General features: G+C 52.2%; 1 protein-coding gene across 1 annotated transcript; it reads right to left on the bottom strand.

Annotated features, from left to right (window-relative positions):
* Nucleotides 1-358: 358 nt before the first annotated feature.
* LOC105009534 (odorant receptor 131-2-like) lies at nucleotides 359-1,282 on the bottom strand. The gene has a single exon (XM_010868951.4). The coding sequence runs from the start codon at nucleotides 1,280-1,282 to the stop codon at nucleotides 359-361; it is 924 nt and encodes a 307-aa protein (XP_010867253.4).
* Between the last annotated feature and the right edge of the window lie 13,933 nt (nucleotides 1,283-15,215).

The raw sequence follows: 15,215 nt of genomic DNA, 5'->3' as shown, positions 1-15,215 counted from the left end.
TCTGAGCATTAACAATTACAATATGTACATTTCATTGGAAGTGAATGTGACTAGATAATGAGAACAACAGAAACATCTCTGTTTAGATTATCTCTCTGTAGGTTGCACTCTGATAACCCCAGGATTGTTCACATTTACCATTTGGCATGGGGGTTACTGTCTTGGAAACCGGATCTTTGCTATGTAGAAACGCCCTTAATGTATAGGCTAGCTAGCAACTAACATTACAGTGAGAAGATAATGAAACGTTCACCGCATGACATCTGTGCTGCAATTTTTCAATAAACTTGAGCGAACTTCTCACTCGATTTGATACAGGTTCTATATTATTTGACCACTAAACGAAACCACCGATTTCTTACACTGTCAAAACCTTTTTCCTGCAAAGAAGGGATCTTTTCATGTGCTTTTTAAACTTCTGATCTCTAAGGCCGTAGATGAGAGGGCTGAGTAGCCGGGGTAAAATATTAGTTATAATGGCATTGCAGAACAGTATGACCGAGCGAAAGTCTGGGAAGAGCATGGTAAGGGTTGTGTCCATGACAGGGGTGATGTAGGACAACATACAGAGCAATAACTGTACCACATGCAAACGTATAGTCATCTGAGCCTTCCTTGACAAAACTGGATCTGAGGTAGCAGCTTTAGCCGAAAACACCACTCTAAAATATGTGTAGATCAGTGTGATCCACACAAAGAACATGTAAAGAATTTTGGTGGCATAGTCTGTGTAATAGTGGTGAACTGACTGAAAGATATTTATATGAAAGCACATTCTACCAGAAGAGAAAAATGACAAAGGCTTAAAGACAATGGTAATAATGACATTGATGAATCCGGGAATGGCCCCCACAACCCAAATACAGGCGATGAGCATGTAGGTCCTACTCACTGTACAGATTAAAGGATGCTGTAAAGGGTGACAGATGGCTACAAAGCGTTCAGTTGACATGGCTGCCAAGTTTAAAGGAGTGTTTTTATGAGTGTTCTCACCTATCAGAAGCAGAACTATACACATCGACACATTTAGGGTAGGACAAACATAGACCAAGACATGTAAGATCACCATAATAGACACCATGACGTTGTCATTGATGATCAGCTGCATGTAAAGGATGTACCTGGAGTCACTGTGGAAGTTCACGTTGGTAACGAAGGTGTAAAAAAGGGTTCCATTAATGTAGTTAATAATGAGACCAAAAAGAACGATTGTGAGGTTCTTGAACAACGCCTCTTCAAAAACGTCTCGGCGCATTTTGAGTGTGGAGTAGTTGCTGTTCATCCCAGTTGCTGACAATAAAACTGACTGGAATGCTACGTAACAGTGTGTAAGAGACATAAAATATTGCACTTTTTATTAAAACACAATATAAAAAAAAAAAAGATGCCTTAAATACAAAGACAATGTCACGGCTTCGGTGGGTGGAACAAGGAGGAGCAGGAGAATGGCGTGGTAGAAGGATATTTATTTCTATCCAGTGTAAACACGTATATATGTATCTAATTACACGAAGCGTCGCACAGCTCTTTCTACATAGACAGAGACAATCACACACAAAGACAGGGGGAGCAGAGGGAACATATATACCGGGGGGAAACAGCGATGATGAGGAACAGGTGCACTAAACGGGACACAGGTGAAATGTATGATGAGACGGTGGTGTCAGAAGGCCGGTGACGTCGACCGCTGGGGCCCGCCCACTGCAGGGGGAGGTGAACCAGCAGAGGTCGCAGTTGTCACAGTACCCCCCCCCTGACGCGCGGCCCTAGCCGCGCGACGACGCCGGCCTCGGGGCCGACCCGGGGGGCGCGGAGCAGGGCGGTCCGGCCGACGCCGATGGAAGTCGCGGACAAGGACGGGAGCCAGGACGTCCTTCACCGGAACCCAGCTCCGCTCCTCCGGGCCGTACCCCTCCCACTCCACGAGGTACTGGAGGCCCCCCGCCCGGCGCCTCGAGTCAATGATGGAGCGGACAGAGTACGCCGGGGCCCCCTCGATGTCCAGAGGGGGAGGGGGCACCTCCCGCACCTCACACCCCTGGAGGGGACCATCCACCACCGGCCTGAGGAGAGACACATGAAACGAGGGGTTAATACGGTAGTCGGGGGGAAGGCGTAACCGATATGTTACCTCGTTGACTCTCCTCAGGACTTTAAAAGGCCCCACAAACCGCGGGGCCAGCTTCCGGCAGGGCAGGCGGAAGGGCAGGTCCCTGGACGAGAGCCAGACCCGGTCGCCCGGCCGATACACCGGGGCCTCCCCGCGGTGGCGGTCTGCATTGGTCTTTTGACGGCGGACAGCGAGCCGGAGGCGGGACTGCACTGCCTCCCATGTGCCCGCTGCCCGCCGGAACCAGTCGTCCACCGCAGGGGTACCGGTCTGGCTCGGCGTCCACGGCGCCAGGACCGGCTGGTAGCCCAGGACGCACTGGAAAGGCGTCACGCCCGTGGAGGAGTGGTGCAGAGAATTCAGTGCGTATTCTGCCCACGGCAGAAACTCTGCCCACTCCCCCGGCCGGTCCTGGCAGTAGGACCAGAGGAACCTACCCACTTCTTGATTGACCCGTTCCACCTGCCCGTTGGACTGGGGATGGTAGCCCGAGGTCAGGCTGACCGAGATCCCCAGGTGCTGCATAAATGCCTTCCACACCCTAGACGTGAATTGGGGACCCCGGTCAGACACGATGTCCTCGGGCACCCCATAGTGCCGGAAGACGTGTGTGAACAGGGCCTCCGCGGTCTGCAGGGCAGTAGGAAGGCCGGGCAGAGGCAAGAGGCGGCAGGACTTCGAGAACCGATCCACAACGATCAGGATGGTGGTATGGCCCTGGGAAGGGGGGAGATCTGTCAAGAAATCAACAGAAATGTGGGACCATGGTCGTTGTGGAATGGGCAAGGGGTGCAACTTGCCCACAGGTAGGTGCCAGGGTGCCTTACTCTGGGCACACACCGAGCAGGAAGAGACGTATACCCTCACGTCCTTGGCTAAAGTGGGCCACCAGTACTTACCGGCCAGGGCACGCACTGTTGGCCCGATGCCAGGATGACCGGAGGAGGGAGATGTATGCGCCCAGTAGATGAGGCGGTCGCGGACAGACGCCGGCACATACGTACGGCCCTCAGGGCATGTGGGCGGAGAGGGCTCGTCGCGCTGCGCTCCGGCGATGTCCGCGTCCAGTTCCCATACCACCGGTGCCACGATGCATGACTCCGGGAGCACGGGAGCATCATCCACTGGCCTCTCCTCCGTGTCATGCTGGCGGGACAGCGCGTCAGCCCCGACGTTCTTACTCCCCGGCCTGTAGGTGAGAGTAAACACAAACCGGGTGAAGAACATAGCCCACCTTGCCTGGCGAGGGGTCAGCCTCCTCGCTGCCCGCATGTACTCCAGGTTCCGGTGGTCAGTCCAGACGAGGAAAGGGTGTTTAGCCCCCTCTAACCAGTGCCTCCACGCCGACAGAGCTCGAACCACGGCCAGCAGCTCACGATCACCAATGTCGTAGTTCCGCTCCGCCGCACTGAGCTTCTGGGAGAAGAAGGCACAGGGACGGAGCGTGTTACGACACCCCGTCCGTTGGGAGAGGATGGCACCGAGCCCACAATCGGACGCGTCCACCTCCACGATGAACTGGAGCGACGGGTCGGGATGGGCCAGGACCGGAGCGGTGGTGAAACGGTGTTTCAGTTCCACAAACGCCCGCTCCGCGTCCACGGTCCACCGCAACCGGGTCGCCCCCCCCTTCAGAAGGGAGGTGATCGGAGCCGCTACCTGGCTAAAGCCCCGGATAAACCTCCTATAGTAATTAGAGAAGCCTAAGAAACGTTGCACGTCCTTAACCGTGGTTGGGGTCGGCCAATTACGCACGGCGTCAATGTGAGGCTCCTCCATAGCCACACCTGTGCTGGAAAAGCGATAACCCAGGAAGGACACAGACGACTGGAAAAACAGACACTTCTCGGCTTTCACGTACAGTTCATGCTCCAGCAGTCGAGCCAGCACTCTGCGCACTAACGAGACATGTTTGGCGCGGGTGGCAGTGAATATCAAGATGTCATCAATATACACTACCACTCCTTCGCACAACAAGTCCCGGAATACGTCGTTGACGAAGGACTGGAAGACTGAAGGAGCATTCATCAACCCGTACGGCATCACTAAATACTCGTAATGGCCAGACGTGGTACTAAAAGCGGTTTTCCACTCGTCCCCTTCCCGGATACGCACCAGGTTATAGGCACTCCTGAGGTCTAACTTAGTGAAAAAGCGGGCCCCGTGCATCCTCTCCACCTCCGCAGAGATCAAAGGGAGAGGGTAGCGGAACGGAATGGTGATCTTGTTCAGCGCCCGGTAATCGATGCACGGGCGCAAACCACCGTCCTTCTTTTTCACAAAAAAGAAACTCGAGGAGACCTGTGACTTGGAGGGCCTGATGTAGCCCTGTTCCAACGCTTCCGTAACGTAGGCGTTCATAGTCTCCGTTTCGGTGCGGGACAGTGGATACACGTGACCCTTCGGGAGTGCGGCTCCGTCAACGAGGTCTATCGCACAATCCCCCAGCCGGTGTGGTGGCAACACAGCAGCCTTGGCTTTGGAGAAAACCGTAGCCAAGTCCCTGTATTCGGGGGGAATGGGCACGGCGGGCGCACTGTCTGGACTTTCCACCGAGGTCGAGCCAACGGAAACACCCAAACACCTACCCTGGCACTTCCGCGACCACCCCGACAGACGTCGACTAGACCAGGAGATGAAGGGGTCGTGTAGGGACAACCAGGGGAAACCTAAAACGACTGGGAACGTGGGAGAGTCGATGATGTGGAATGTAATGGTTTCGCTGTGTCGGCTGTCGGTAATCAGGAGGAGGGGAACAGTGCAACTCGTGACCAGACCTGACCCTAGTGGCCGGCTGTCTAAAGCTCTCACGGGCAGGGGGGTGTCGAGGTCCTGGAGGGGTATGTGCGACCGTAGGGCAAAAGACCTATCCATGAAATTCCCGGCTGCGCCTGAGTCTACCAGCGCCTTACACCGGGCAAGCAGCGGAAATCCGGGGAACCTAACAGGGACAGTGCACATAGAGAGGGAAGAGGTTAGTGGCGAATGTGCATGTGCTACCTGGGGTGATGCGGAAGTGCCCTGCCTGTCACCTCTTGACTCAGGGAGGGAGGTGCGGTGTGGTGCAGTATTACGGCCTCGTTGCCCCCTGGAGGCACTCCGCACCTGCCCTCCCCGACGTCTGCCCGGCAGTGCAGCCGCCCCCAATTCCACGGGGACGGCGGTGACGGGTTGGCAGGGTGGAACGGGCGGGCCTCTACCGGGACGTCCTCGGGCAGCTAGCAGGTTGTCGAGACGGATGGAGATGTCCGCCAGTTGGTCAAAGGAGAGGGACACGTCTCGACAAGCCAGCTCCCTCCGGACGTCCTCGCGTAGGCTACACCGGTAGTGGTCGATCAGAGCCCGCTCGTTCCACCCCGATCCCGCTGCCAGGGTCCGGAACTCCAGAGCGAACTCCTGCGCCGATCTCGTCTCCTGCCGTAGGTGGAACAGTCGTTCACCCGCCTCTCTCCCTTCGTGCGGATGGTCAAACACGACTCGGAAGCGGCGGGTGAACTCAGCGTAGACGCCGGTGACGTCGACCGCTGGGGCCCGCCCACTGCAGGGGGAGGTGAACCAGCAGAGGTCGCAGTTGTCACAGACAAGCTATACAATAGTCAGGAAAATTATAAAGGATAAAGTCTCATGAATACTGTGAATCATTGCTGTTCATTGAAAATTGATACATAGAATGCAATGTTGCACTGAATGGATGAGATGTGTTACTCTTCTTTGCAGGGGCTAGAAACCTTTATTATAGTCATTGGTGTGAAAAACAAGTAGTCCACTGATAAAAAACATGGAACACAAACAATGACCAAGTACTCAAGGGTCCCAGCCTAATGTCATGACCCAGGGTATTTGAAGTGGACCAATGTTACCGTAAGAGGTGTTTTTTTATTGCATTGATCTGCTTTTCGCAGATCATTGCTCACCTGGGACTTGGAGAGTTTGAGATAAACATCTGATCCTGGTAGCTTAGGGGACGTGGTGACATTTCATGTCTCCATGGACTGAGGCCCAAAAGCCTCCTAACAGGTTATTACCAGAAAACATTGTTGTCATAAAGCAATTCTAATTAGAAGTTGTTGACAAAGGTCAGGAATAATTTGATTCAAGTTTCAGAATATATATATATAGCATTTGAGGCAGTTAGTACTGTCTAGAGGGATTGGAATGCAAAGTTGGAGGAATATTTCCAAACACAGAACTTCTCAAACTTTTGACCAGTTCTTTGGTCATTTAGTCATTGTTCCTTCCAGTTATTGCATTCATTAAAACTGGCCATTTGGCAGGCTTTGATTAATAGAAGGAATCAGGGAGACAGGTGAAGTGGAGACAGAGGTGAAAGGTAGAGACGGATATTTAAACCAGGTTTCTGCTGCATATGTCCATTGAAGTCGGAGTATTAGCATCGGACTACAGCTATGCACAGTTCATTCATCTTAAAATCGCTTGTCTGGACAATAACCTCAAACCTCAATGAAGCGGGTCTACTTAACAATACAGTTTTTAACAATTTCTAAGATACTAAAACTGGAGTGCAGTTGATCTCCATTATAACCGAATGAGCACATCATCATTTTTTATTCTAATTGCTTCTATCACAATGCCAATTCATAGAACAGTAAACAAAACTGTCTATAAAAGACCCCAAAATCAGTTGAGTATATCGTGTCAAAAATGAAAACATTTTACTGATTACATACACATACAGACTACCCCCTTGAATGTGAAAGTCTTCTGCTTTGCACACACCAAACTTTTGGCTGATACATAGAAAACTTTGCACAGTTGTACAATCCGCAATCAGTCCTTATTCATGCATAAAAGGCATTGACATTTTAGAGGAAATAAAATATAAAAACAAAAATCACCATAAATATGGATAATTCGAGTTAGCCCATTCAAATGTTCAAGCTTTTAACTGCCATGTGGTTTCCCTGTTAAATGGGATGATGGTGAAGTGGATGACTAAAAAAGTGTACAGACCTCGCTTCTAGTAACTTTAATAAGAAAATTGACAAATGACTACCTCTATCTATTTATGGTGAAGTTGCCTTGGTCAATTCTCTGGTGATGTCACAGTTCACTTATTTTTTCATGGCACTTTTTACATATTTGAATTTGGAATGGTTTACCAGACAATATAAAACAGGCATATTTCTATAACAAATACAAGTTCGAGGAGTTCAATTATTGTCATGGTAAATGCGAAGCAAACAGATGTTTACTGATAAAAGAGCACGTAATGGAGTGCATTCAAAACACGAAAACATACAGAGACTGGTTTCCTAAGCAGCTCAAAATGGCAGGAAAGCATCGTAGCTTGCAAACCAGTCAATAAATAAATGATTAGCAAGATAGCTAGATTATTTCATTCTGACATTACATGACTTTAGTTAGGTTGGCACAGCACAGCAATCATTCATTCTTACCCCTCTTTGTGGGATTTTGGGTGTCTTAAAGTTTTACGTTGTGACTTTCGCGTAAGTAATTTTTGACCCACATGTTCTGCAAACTGCTGCCCTTTTATTCACCACCTAGACCCCACCCCTTGTAATTGCTGGATGTGGATTTTCCTTATGCTCTGGAGGACCAAACCTGCCAAAATAAAATAAATAAATGTATCAATAAATATATTCGTACATAAAAATATAATAATAATAGTATTATTCAATATTATTTCCTTATTTATTTAATTCCTTGATCATTCATTTCTGTATTTATTCATTTTTATATTCATTTCCATAATTCTATGTATTTATTTCCCTATGCTTGTATTTATTTATTAAAGCTCCGGCCCCGTGACCCGATACCGGATAAGCGGATGAAGATGAGAGAGATAAGATTTATTTATTTATTAATGTATTATTTTATTTATTTTATTTCTGTTTATTTATTTATGTATTTCCTAGATCCTTGGCACGTCTCCATGTTGCCAAATCCCTATTCCTAGTTTATGCAATGCATCGTTGGTGCATAGGTGATATGAATAAGGTATTTCAAGAGGAGTTTTCACCAAGTGAATAGGCTATGAGGATGGTGCATTTTTGCGGGTCTGTCTCAGAAATCCTGGCATTGAAATGGGTTAATTTCTGTTGCAGTTTTTGGACCAGACACGTAATTAAAGCGATCGTATTTTCCCGAAAACTCCTCTTGGTTTGAACCTATGCACTGGCATTAATTTAATTTCCCAAAAATTCAGTTTTTCTAGAGGCTAACTGGCATACATTTGCACTGGTCAAAGTTGTATCCAGACTCAAATATCAACCATCCATCACACAACCTTGAGGATGATCTTATTTTAAAGGGGAGGCCTAAGAGAGTGTTCCATTTCAATGGTGTGATTTGGATGTTCCAACAAATATAGATCTATATTCGGAGTTTGCCCTAACTTCATGCCTGTCTCACAGCTCAGTGATTTTCTGCAGTTTGGCTGAGGTCTTTTACGTAGGCGGGTATGAATATATTGTTGGAGGGTGGATATTGGGTAGCAGTGGTACGAAGTCCGGGAGGCAAGAATGGTCAGAAGGTCAGGCAGGGTTCGGTCAACAGAGCGGGGAGTCAGTCCAGGCGAAGGTCGATAACGGGAAGGTAGATAGGTGATCCAGGTAGTTGGGAGGGAGGTGCAGGAAGGGTCTCGGAACAAAGGTGTGGCTGTACAATAATGCGGCAGGGACTGAAAGCAGACCTCTCCCATTTATAGGGAGAGTGGCAATCAGCCCCCAGGTGTGTAGACTGGTGCTCTGGTGCAGGGGTGCCTTCATGGAGAGCCGGGAACAAGGAGACTGGTACTCGTGGAGATGTAATGACAGACAAACATATAAACAAACAAAACACACACATAAGGAACCAGAGGCAGGGAGAGACACAAAAGGAAAGGGAAAAGCACGCCCCGAAGAGCTCAGGAGGGCTGAGTCCGGACAAACACCTACATCTTATTTTAAAGGGGAGGCCTAAGTGGCCAAATCACACCATTTCAATGGTGTGATTTGGATGTTCCAACAAATATAGATCTATATTTGGAGTTTCCCCTAACTTCATGCCTGTCTCACAGCTCAGAGATTTTCTGCAATTTGGCTGAGGTCTTTTCTTAGTTTTGAACTTTAGTCATGCCTTCTACATGGCTTCATTAAAACACCTACATGAATTAAGCTGTTAAACACTAGTTAAGCACCAAGATTAAAGTTATTTCTAATGTCAAGTCAAACAGCAGCAGCCTACCAAGCTTTCTAACCATTTTTGCAGTCTGCAATGTAAGACATAAGTTACTGTTCAGGCGTGCTTCCTCCCTACTACTGGTAAACACTGCCTTGTGTACAGTACTCTTGAGTCAGTCCACGTCGTATTATAGCCAGCATTTAATAATGCAATTATTTATACCTTTAAATTGGGATGGAGGGGTTATGTAGGCTGTTTTAAATGTGTTGGTGTTGAGTTGTTAAGTGTATGCACTTAAATCTAACAGAACATTGCACAATTAGGCTATGTCAGCTTTTATACAGCAGGGCGATAATTCTATTCTTATACTTTTTGCAGTCTTTCAAACAGGGTCTGTGACCATGTTCATCCCGATTTAGTTCATTTTGATTTGCCACTGTGAGTTCAAAGCTTGTCAGTTTACAAGAAAAGTAATGGAGGTCATTGAATATATTTTTCTATTCATTGTTATCCTTGGTATCCGCTGATAATATATAACCACATTGGGCTTAACCGACTTTTGAAAGCGATTTCAAATGTTTTTTAAGTAGTCTATACTTCCGCGGCTTAGTTATGTTACCATTTTTCAAAGAAAAAATTTATAACTGTGACAACTGCGACCTCTGCTGGTTCACCTCCCCCTGCAGTGGGCGGGCCCCAGCGGTCGACGTCACCGGCTTTCTGACACCACCGTCTCATCATACATTTCACCTGTGTCCCGTTTAGTGCACCTGTTCCTCATCATCGCTGTTTCCCCCCGGTATATATGTTCCCTCTGCTCCCCCTGTCTTTGTGTGTGATTGTCTCCGACTGTGTCAAAGAGCTGTGCGACGCTTCGTACCATATATATTGTATATTTCTCCTGGATACCATTAAATATCCTTCTACCACGCCTTCTCCTGCTCCTCCTTGTTCCCAAACCCCGAAGCCGTGACAGAATCACACACCAAGACTACAACAAGGATATGGAGCCTGAAGGAGCCACAGGCGAGGTCGGTGTTGCGGAGGCAGTTCAAGTACACTCGACAATGCTGGCCAGCCTAGGCGCTGCAATGGACAGCGTACTGAAAGCGGTGCAGCGCTTAGAGCTGAGCCAGCGGAACCCCGCAGCACCGGCCGTCTCTACGCCTCCCCAAGCCACGCCGCCCAGCACGGGAGCGATGGCCATTCCGCTACCCAGGGCCTACGACGGGGCGGCGGACCGCTGCCAGGGTTTCCTGCTGCAACTGGACATCGCGCTCCAGGCATTGTATCCTGCGCCGACCGAAGCCCAGAAGATCTCTTCACTCGTCTCCTGCCTGTCCGGGAGAGCCCTGGAGTGGGCCACCGCCGTTTGGAACTTCGAGCAGCCCACCCAGGGCAGCTACGCTGAGTTCACCCGCCGCTTCCGAGTCGTGTTTGACCATCCGCACGAAGGGAGAGAGGCGGGTGAACGACTGTTCCACCTACGGCAGGAGACGAGATCGGCGCAGGAGTTCGCTCTGGAGTTCCGGACCCTGGCAGCGGGATCGGGGTGGAACGAGCGGGCTCTGATCGACCACTACCGGTGTAGCCTACGCGAGGACGTCCGGAGGGAGCTGGCTTGTCGAGACGTGTCCCTCTCCTTTGACCAACTGGCGGACATCTCCATCCGTCTCGACAACCTGCTAGCTGCCCGAGGACGTCCCGGTAGAGGCCCGCCCGTTCCACCCTGCCAACCCGTCACCGCCGTCCCCGTGGAATTGGGGGCGGCTGCACTGCCGGGCAGACGTCGGGGAGGGCAGGTGCGGAGTGCCTCCAGGGGGCAACGAGGCCGTAATACTGCACCACGCCGCACCTCCCTCCCTGAGTCAAGAGGCGACAGGCAGGGCACTTCCGCATCACCCCAGGTAGCACATGCACATTCGCCACTAACCTCTTCCCTCTCTATGTGCACTGTCCCTGTTAGGTTCCCCGGATTTCCGCTGCTTGCCCGGTGTAAGGCGCTGGTAGACTCAGGCGCAGCCGGGAATTTCATGGATAGGTCTTTCGCCCTACGGTCGCACATACCCCTCCAGGACCTCGACACCCCCCTGCCCGTGAGAGCTTTAGACAGCCGGCCACTAGGGTCCGGTCTGGTCACGAGTTGCACTGTTCCCCTCCTCCTGATTACCGACAGCCGACACAGCGAAACCATTACATTCCACATCATCGACTCTCCCACGTTCCCAGTCGTTTTAGGTTTCCCCTGGTTGTCCCTACACGACCCCTTCATCTCCTGGTCTAGTCGACGTCTGTCGGGGTGGTCGCGGAAGTGCCAGGGTAGGTGTTTGGGTGTTTCCGTTGGCTCGACCTCGGTGGAAAGTCCAGACAGTGCGCCTGCCGTGCCCATTCCCCCCGAATACAGGGACTTGGCTACGGTTTTCTCCAAAGCCAAGGCTGCTGTGTTGCCACCACACCGGCTGGGGGATTGTGCGATAGACCTCGTTGACGGAGCCGCACTCCCGAAGGGTCACGTGTATCCACTGTCCCGCACCGAAACGGAGACTATGAACGCCTACGTTGCGGAAGCGTTGGAACAGGGCTACATCAGGCCCTCCAAGTCACAGGTCTCCTCGAGTTTCTTTTTTGTGAAAAAAAAAGGACGGTGGTTTGCGCCCGTGCATCGATTACCGGGCGCTGAACAAGATCACCATTCCGTTCCGCTACCCCCTCCCTTTGATCTCTGCGGAGGTGGAGAGGATGCACGGGGCCCGCTTTTTCACTAAATTAGACCTCAGGAGTGCCTATAACCTGGTGCGTATCCGGGAAGGAGACGAATGGAAAACCGCTTTTAGTACCACGTCTGGCCATTACGAGTATTTAGTGATGCCGTACGGGTTGATGAATGCTCCTTCAGTCTTCCAGTCCTTCGTCAACGACGTATTCCGAGACTTGTTGTGCGAAGGAGTGGTAGTGTATATTGATGACATCTTGATATTCACTGCCACCCGCGCCAAACATGTCTCGTTAGTGCGCAGAGTGCTGGCTCGACTGCTGGAGCATGACCTGTACGTGAAAGCCGAGAAGTGTCTGTTTTTCCAGTCGTCTGTGTCCTTCCTGGGTTATCGCTTTTCCAGCACAGGTGTGGCTATGGAGGAGCCTCACATTGACGCCGTGCGTAATTGGCCGACCCCAACCACGGTTAAGGACGTGCAACGTTTCTTAGGCTTCTCCAATTACTATAGGAGGTTTATCCGGGGCTTTAGCCAGGTAGCGGCTCCGATCACCTCCCTTCTGAAGGGGGGGGCGACCCGGTTGCGGTGGACCGTGGACGCGGAGCGGGCGTTTGTGGAACTGAAACACCGTTTCACCACCGCTCCGGTCCTGGCCCATCCCGACCCGTCGCTCCAGTTCATCGTGGAGGTGGACGCGTCCGATTGTGGGCTCGGTGCCATCCTCTCCCAACGGACGGGGTGTCGTAACACGCTCCGTCCCTGTGCCTTCTTCTCCCAGAAGCTCAGTGCGGCGGAGCGGAACTACGACATTGGTGATCGTGAGCTGCTGGCCGTGGTTCGAGCTCTGTCGGCGTGGAGGCACTGGTTAGAGGGGGCTAAACACCCTTTCCTCGTCTGGACTGACCACCGGAACCTGGAGTACATGCGGGCAGCGAGGAGGCTGACCCCTCGCCAGGCAAGGTGGGCTATGTTCTTCACCCGGTTTGTGTTTACTCTCACCTACAGGCCGGGGAGTAAGAACGTCGGGGCTGACGCGCTGTCCCGCCAGCATGACACGGAGGAGAGGCCAGTGGATGATGCTCCCGTGCTCCCGGAGTCATGCATTGTGGCACCGGTGGTATGGGAACTGGACGCGGACATCGCCGGAGCGCAGCGCGACGAGCCCTCTCCGCCCACATGCCCTGAGGGCCGTACGTATGTGCCGGCGTCTGTCCGCGACCGCCTCATCTACTGGGCGCATACATCTCCCTCCTCCGGTCATCCTGGCATCGGGCCAACAGTGCGCGCCCTGGCCGGTAAGTACTGGTGGCCCACTTTAGCTAAGGACGTCAGGGTATACGTCTCTTCCTGCTCGGTGTGTGCCCAGAGTAAGGCACCCCGGCACCTACCTGTGGGCAAGTTGCACCCCTTGCCCATTCCACAACGGCCATGGTCCCACATTTCTGTTGATTTCTTGACAGATCTCCCCCCTTCCCAGGGCCATACCACCATCCTGGTCGTTGTGGATCGGTTTTCGAAGTCCTGCCGCCTCTTGCCTCTGCCCGGCCTTCCTACTGCCCTACAGACCGCGGAGGCCCTGTTCACACACGTCTTCCGGCACTATGGGGTGCCCGAGGACATCGTGTCTGACCGGGGTCCCCAATTCACGTCTAGGGTGTGGAAGGCATTTATGCAGCACCTGGGGATCTCGGTCAGCCTGACCTCGGGCTACCATCCCCAGTCCAACGGGCAGGTGGAACGGGTCAATCAAGAAGTGGGTAGGTTCCTCCGGTCCTACTGCCAGGACCGGCCGGGGGAGTGGGCAGAGTTTCTGCCGTGGGCAGAATACGCACTGAATTCTCTGCACCACTCCTCCACGGGCGTGACGCCTTTCCAGTGCGTCCTGGGCTACCAGCCGGTCCTGGCGCCGTGGACGCCGAGCCAGACCGGTACCCCTGCGGTGGACGACTGGTTCCGGCGGGCAGCGGGCACATGGGAGGCAGTACAATCCCGCCTCCGGCTCGCTGTCCGCCGTCAAAAGACCAATGCAGACCGCCACCGCGGGGAGGCCCCGGTGTATCGGCCGGGCGACCGGGTCTGGCTCTCGTCCAGGGACCTGCCCCTCCGCCTGCCCTGCCGGAAGCTGGCCCCGCGGTTTGTGGGGCCTTTTAAAGTCCTGAGGAGAGTCAACGAGGTAACATATCGGTTACGCCTTCCCCCCGACTACCGTATTAACCCCTCGTTTCATGTGTCTCTCCTCAGGCCGGTGGTGGATGGTCCCCTCCAGGGGTGTGAGGTGCGGGAGGTGCCCCCTCCCCCTCTGGACATCGAGGGGGCCCCGGCGTACTCTGTCCGCTCCATCATTGACTCGAGGCGCCGGGCGGGGGGCCTCCAGTACCTCGTGGAGTGGGAGGGGTACGGCCCGGAGGAGCGGAGCTGGGTTCCGGTGAAGGACGTCCTGGCTCCCGTCCTTGTCCGCGACTTCCATCGGCGTCGGCCGGACCGCCCTGCTCCGCGCCCCCCGGGTCGGCCCCGAGGCCGGCGTCGTCGCGCGGCTGGGGCCGCGCGTCAGGGGGGGGGTACTGTGACAACTGCGACCTCTGCTGGTTCACCTCCCCCTGCAGTGGGCGGGCCCCAGCGGTCGACGTCACCGGCTTTCTGACACCACCGTCTCATCATACATTTCACCTGTGTCCCGTTTAGTGCACCTGTTCCTCATCATCGCTGTTTCCCCCCGGTATATATGTTCCCTCTGCTCCCCCTGTCTTTGTGTGTGATTGTCTCCGACTGTGTCAAAGAGCTGTGCGACGCTTCGTACCATATATATTGTATATTTCTCCTGGATACCATTAAATATCCTTCTACCACGCCTTCTCCTGCTCCTCCTTGTTCCCAAACCCCGAAGCCGTGACAATAGCAAAAGTAGCATATTTGTCAAAGTCGTAACTAGTACAGATGGTAAAATGCCTGACACTTGTTAAAAACCCTGCTTGGTTAAAAATGACCAGTATAAACCATAGCATGTATGTTGGGGGAAATTTCCCATTATCCCTTTGTTTAGATAAGTTGAGGACTGTGGAAGAGGGGGTGCTGGTATTTGCATAGGGGGCATCATTGACTGGTGTTGGCTGGTTATAAAGGTACTAATTCATCTGCGCATCTGTATGCCTCATCGGGGCATCTATTGTCTGTCCAGATGCTGTAAGAACTCTTAGAATTGAAGAAGTTACATATGACAGGAAGGAGAGCTGTTCTGTGTGAAGCTTAGG

The sequence above is a fragment of the Esox lucius genome, chromosome 12 (assembly GCF_011004845.1).
Source record: "Esox lucius isolate fEsoLuc1 chromosome 12, fEsoLuc1.pri, whole genome shotgun sequence".
Classification (NCBI taxonomy): Eukaryota; Metazoa; Chordata; class Actinopteri; order Esociformes; family Esocidae; genus Esox; species Esox lucius.
The sequence above is the reverse complement of the archived record's forward strand: the minus strand, read 5'-3'. Positions and strand labels throughout refer to the sequence as shown.